The following is a 6,000-nucleotide window of genomic DNA, read 5'->3' on the forward strand; positions in this document are numbered from 1 at the left end:
GTAGGGTGTCTCTATTGGACCCTCTCATACAACCTTTATATATCTTTTCTATTTCAATAAATCAGCCCTTGGGCTTTTCAATATATATATATATATATATATATATATACGTCATGCTCTGCTAGGGTTTCTCCCAATGACGAAATCCTGTGCTAACTCCTTTGGCTTCGTCGTGCTCGACAACAAACAGTCCGTGCATTCGACTTCTCCTATTTCGAGTGGTTCGTCTTCCGCTGGTTTCTTCGTGCTCGCTCATCGTCTTCTTCCTCGGGTCACTGTTTGCCGCAGCATTTTCTCGTTGTTAAGAGGGTGTTCTCACATCTTTCTTGCCGCAACTACGTTCGTCCTTCATCGTCCTAACGCTTCGCGCGAGCTTCCTTGCATAATGTCGCGACTTCCTCTGTTATGGTTTGTTCACGTCTTTCTTTCCACAACTACGTTCGTCCTTCATCGTCCTAATGCCTCGCGCGAGCTTCCTTGCATAATGTTGTGACTTCCTCTGCTATGGTCTCCGTTCGATCATTGCTCTGCGGATCGAGCAGCAAAGGAGTTAGACCCACTGTTCGACTCTGAGCTCTATGGCTATTGTTCCTTCTCAACCACCGACTACTTCAGTTTCAAACCTTGGAAATGCTTCTTTTGTTGATATGGTTGGCTCTATGGGATCAAATTAGGTTTTTCAGGTTTACCACAAATCATTCGAAGGCAAGGAGAATTGCAACCTTATTAAGAAGATGAGTAGAAAGTGTTGTAAACTGGCTCTATTTTTCTTTGATGTTGAAGTTTCCAACCTGGTTAACAAGTTCAAATTCACCCTCATTGGGAAGTTCCAATCGGGAAATCTCAAAATAGAAATTGTTTGAAAGGTTTTTGAAGGTCTCAAACTATTGGGACTCTGGAAGGTTGGCATCTTTGATGGAAGACATGTGATGATACAATTATCTGCCAAAATATTTTCCAAAAAAGTTATGACAATAGAGGAAAAATATATGAAACTGCTCAAGTGATCTCCTAACCCTAGTCAAGAATCACCTATAGTTCCAATCTGATTTACACTACCTGGCTTAAAGTTGCATTACTTAAACCACCAAGTCCTCTACTCTATTGGAGCTACACTAGGGAGACCAATGAAATTGGATACACCCACCTTCAATCTAACCAGGTCTTCGTTTGCAAGAATTTTTATTGAAAGGGATGTCACTCTCCCTGATGTTGATGAAACATTTGTTTGACACTGCCCACAATGGGTATAGGCAGCCAATTATAACTGAACAAAGACCATACTACTGCAATCACTGTAAATTATTTAGGCACACCCTTGTCAAATGTTTCAGCCTTCACCCACAGTTGAGATCGACATGTCCTAACAACACCATCCATGTGGAGGAAAATATAGCAGACATTGTTAATCTTCCATAAATGTTGAATGAGAATTTGACTAATAAGACTACTCCTCACCAAACATACCAGCAGCTTCCGCCTACTATTGTTGAGGCAGCTCTTCCTCAGATTACAAATTCTACAAAGTGTGTTGTAGCAGTTGCTAGCCGAAGTATCTCGGATCCACCTATTGCGAGAGAAGAGGGTACTCATGTTATGGAAGAGTGTCAGGATCAAGGTGTGTTGCATGCTGAGTCAGATCAGCAATTTACCTCCATCGAAGATCCACCTATTGTTCACACGAGACTTCCTCTGCCAGATGATTGGCAGGTTTACAAAACTAGAAAGAAGAAAAAAAAAATGTCAGATCTCAGTAACTCTCAGAATGACTGTATCATTGTTTCGAGCGGAAGCCCACATCTCAACATGTTGTTGGACTCCCTCCCAAGATCCAGGGGAAGGGGAAGCGATAGATCCACCGACTACACCCACCATGATTAGGAGTTGCCTCTTTATGCTTTATTTTTTGAGGAATACATTTGTAATCCCTGTGAGTGGGATTTTGGCACCCACTCACTAAAACCTTTGTATCCTCTTTTTTTATCAATGAATATTGTCTTTTCAAATATATATAGCTGACATATATATTCATCGGTTGGTGATTCCCTGCATTAATTCTACGGCTTCACCCTCTAATTTCGTCATGTTGACGACAAAGAGTTTCACGCCAATCAGTTTGACGACAAAGAGTTACACGCCAATCAGTTTCCTAGTACCCGACGTCGAAGGGTTTCTCTCCTTCGGCTTTCTCGCATGTCTTTCCTCTTCCTAACGCATTCGTGCCTTCGATTCAACCCAACGTCGAATAGCTACCATCGCAGCAGTACCCGACAACGAAGGCCTCTTTCGTTTTCGTTGCTCTCGCACCGCTACTGATACATTTCACGCCTTCAATTTGGCCCGACGCTAGCAGTCTTCTTTCCTCGGATCGCACTCGACGATCTTTATCGCCCTGCCCGACAGAAAGTGAAGTTTGCTCGCCTTTTTCTAGCAGCCAGCTTGTCAGTCATTCTGGAGATGGCCTCGACGATGCATTCCTATACCAATGCACTTGTCAGCGACTTTCCAATTCCTACCCGTGCTCCTCTTTCAGGTTCAGAGCCTGGTTTTCATATTGACTAGTCCTACAATGTTCCTCAACCTTTCCACAACGCTCTTGAAGGTGGTGGTGATCAAACTTTCATTTAAAAACTTGGCAAAAAAAATGGGAAGTCTGCTCTTATTCTCACTAAGATTGAAATCAGTACTCTCGCTTCGTCTTTGTGCTTTGCTCTAGTGGGGAATTTCCTTTATGATCACCCAAAATTGAAGATCATTCGGAAAGAATTTGATGATATGAAATTATTGGGCAGTTGGAATATTGGCTTACTTGATGGTCGGTATATACTTATTCAGTTATCTAACGATGCCGATTACAAGCATTTTTTCTTGAAAAGTTATCAAGATCGATAATTGTTTTATGAAAATTCTGAAGTGGATTGTCGATTTGATCCAAAAGCGGAGCCCTCTATCATTCTTGTTTTGATAAAGTTTTCAGGTTAAAATTACATCTGTTCAACTTAGAAATTCTCTACTCCTTAGCAACTACTTACGGCAAGTCTCTCAAGTTTGATAGTCTTACGCTTGTTGTCACCAAACTGTGTGGCTTGTGTGTTCGTTGAGAGAGATATCGCTCAACCAGCTCGAGATGAGATATGGATTGACACCACTCACAACGGGCATTGACAAAATATTAAAATAGAACCACAACCTCTTTATTGCTCTCATTGTAGTATGTTTGGCCACAATTCTACTATTTGTTATCACTTGCATCCTCATCTTTGCATCCTCATCTAATTGCATCCTCATCTAAGGCCAAATATCGCTAAAGATAAATCACCCACTATCCCTGCCGAAAAGGTGCGACCCGATTCTGTTGCCAACACCATTATTCCAGATGAAGAAAATCATACTACATGTACAGATCCAAATGTGCTTATATCACTCACTGTTATTGAAGAAGACTCACTTATATGTCAAGACACACGAGAGTGTTTCTTCTGATAAAATATAAGCTGGTACAATAAGTAGTTGCTTCTAATGTTCAACAACCTACACATATCTGACAAACTTTAGACCAACCCAATGATAAGGCGAGACAAGCTTCGGATGAGGAATGACAGGTTTATTCCAGGAGGAAGAAGAAGAATGGAGGCCGACTCGAGCTCGGGAATTTAATGGATGAAACATTGATTGCTACTGGCAATGACACTCATCTTACCAATTTATTAGCTGGCTCATTCCCTAGAAATAGAGACGAAGGCAAGGCAAAATTGGGTCGCTCTCTAGCTACTTGATACTCCGTATTTTGGCACTTTTTAGTATTTTCTCTACGTCTCATGATTTTTCTGCATTTTTTTTTTTTGAAACCATTTGATCTGGTGGTTATTGTGTGGGGGGGGTGCCATGCTTGGGCCCTCACACACAATCTATATGTATCCTACTTTTTATTTAATAAATTAGTCTTTGGGCTTTCTCAAATATATATATATATTATTATTATTACAATTAAATCACTTAAAATAAACATTACTTTACTCAACTGAGCCTTAAACAGTGTGAGAGAAGTTTGCACGCGAGTCCCTTTCCCGCACGCGATAAAACATTATCTTCCCCCTTGCACGCGAGATCCAGATTGCTCCGTCCTCCCCTAAACTTGGCTCCTTCCTGCACGAACTCTTAACATTAATGCTTCCTTCCGCCTTCGTATGGCAGCAACGTACGCGGACCCAGGAGAGCTCCTTCCTTTGCATGCAGAATTCGCCTCGCACATCGTCTTCCTTCAATTGCCTCAGGTCGCAACTCGACTCACCAAAGCAGCACTGCGATCTTCTTCTTCCCTCGAGCACAGCGCACGGCGTCATTTCCTCATGTAAGTAAAAATAAGGCACTTCCTCTGCTTTCGCTTCCCAACTCATCATTTCCTCTCCCCCTCTGTTCGACATTTCAGTTTCTCTCTCGAGTATAGAAACATAACGGTTACATTATTTTGGATATTATGTTGGATTTATCATATGTATAGTTTATCACATATGCTTACCAACTAACAAGAAACAGACTTTTATAATCACTTTATGTTTTATCCTCATAACATATATAACTCATGTGGAATTCAAGAATTTCGAGGACAAAATTTTATAAGGAGGGGAGATTGTAATAACCAGTATTATGAAATCGGGAAAAAAATTTTTTGCAACTTTAAAATTTGCCCCAAATTTCACAACCTCAAATTTCAACAAGAGCAATTTTATAAAATTATAAACTTAAAATCGATCAATTCGATATAAAGCAGTAGATATAGATTAAGAAAGAAATGGAAGACATAAAATTTATAAGATATTGAGTTAATTAAATTAATTAAACCTTAATTATCCTAAATCTCTCCATAATCCCGCATTTACTATTCCCATCTTTGTTAATTCCTAGCCCCAGGCCGGGTCATGACAAGTTATGTATCTATGGCATATAAATTAACCTTAATAAAAAGTTCTATCACATCCACGAGAAGCCTGATTATTAGTATGAGCTTCTATAAATGAGAAACCTCAAACTAAATCATAAAGAACTCCCAAAATAAAGGTAAAACCTCAAATAATATCTTATCCGAAGTTCAATCTACCGTCTAAAATTTTGACCTAGAATGACAACACTTATAAAAGAGACAGCACAAATTTTCATAACCAGCAACCATCAAAACAATCAAGCTTTTGCTCCTTTTGCAAGGATATGAGAGAGAATTTATATTTGTAATCCATAATTAAAACTTTACTCATAAAAAAACATGTGCAGTGCTAATTCTAGTGAGCAAAGTAAACTGATTATGTATAGATGCTTGCTTAAATCAATTGCTAGGAGTAATTAAACTAAAGCAAAATACCAATAAGAGTTCTAAAATAGTACTTTGCTTCAGAATGAAATGAACCAATTAATAAATTTTGAATGATCCCTAAATACAGCTAAAGTATGACAAATCTTAATTATCACATAAAAATTTAAAAACTGCAAATAGATGTCTCAAAATATTTTCAAAACATGTAAAACAGTAGACCAGAATTAGTAGCTTAGCAAATTTATCAAAAGAAACTGAAATGTTTCAGTTAATTAGAACTAATCATGATAATAACTACTGTCTCACCAGAGAAATCTTCAAGGCCTGTAACACGGTTACTCGATTTGTACTCACGTCATGATTAGTCATAATATAGAGAAGAAACTTTTGAGCCATGTCCTTGACAGATTCCTGGCATCAACAAAATAGATATCCAGCATCACAAACAAAGCTCAGGCACCTCCATCCAATATAATTATTACTTTCAATATTTACCATTATAGATTGAAGCCAACAAATTTATTCATCAGTGATTTTTCAAAAAAAAAAAAAAACTCTAGAACGCATAACCAAAATGTTTCGACGATATGATTACCCAAATCTAATCAAGTTCAAATGCATGAATACACGTACTGCGAGCATTAAAGATTTATAGTACAATTTGAAATCAAGCATTGCATTAAGAAAAGCAA

The 6,000-nt window shown here is 38.6% G+C and overlaps 1 protein-coding gene across 2 annotated transcripts in view; it reads right to left on the minus strand.

Moving 5' to 3' along the window:
* LOC110028288 overlaps positions 1 to 5,718 on the minus strand; it is a 51,208-nt gene extending 45,490 nt beyond the window's left edge. For both annotated transcript variants that reach the window (XM_020730074.1, XM_020730075.1), the window contains exon 1: positions 5,615 to 5,718. In XM_020730074.1, coding sequence (XP_020585733.1) covers positions 5,615 to 5,704 — 90 coding nt within the window. In that variant the 5' untranslated portion in view covers positions 5,705 to 5,718. The remainder of the gene's footprint in view (positions 1 to 5,614) is intronic.
* Positions 5,719 to 6,000: the final 282 nt, after the last annotated feature.

Source organism: Phalaenopsis equestris, unplaced genomic scaffold (assembly GCF_001263595.1).
Source record: "Phalaenopsis equestris unplaced genomic scaffold, ASM126359v1 Scaffold000507, whole genome shotgun sequence".
NCBI classification, from domain to species: domain Eukaryota; kingdom Viridiplantae; phylum Streptophyta; class Magnoliopsida; order Asparagales; family Orchidaceae; genus Phalaenopsis; species Phalaenopsis equestris.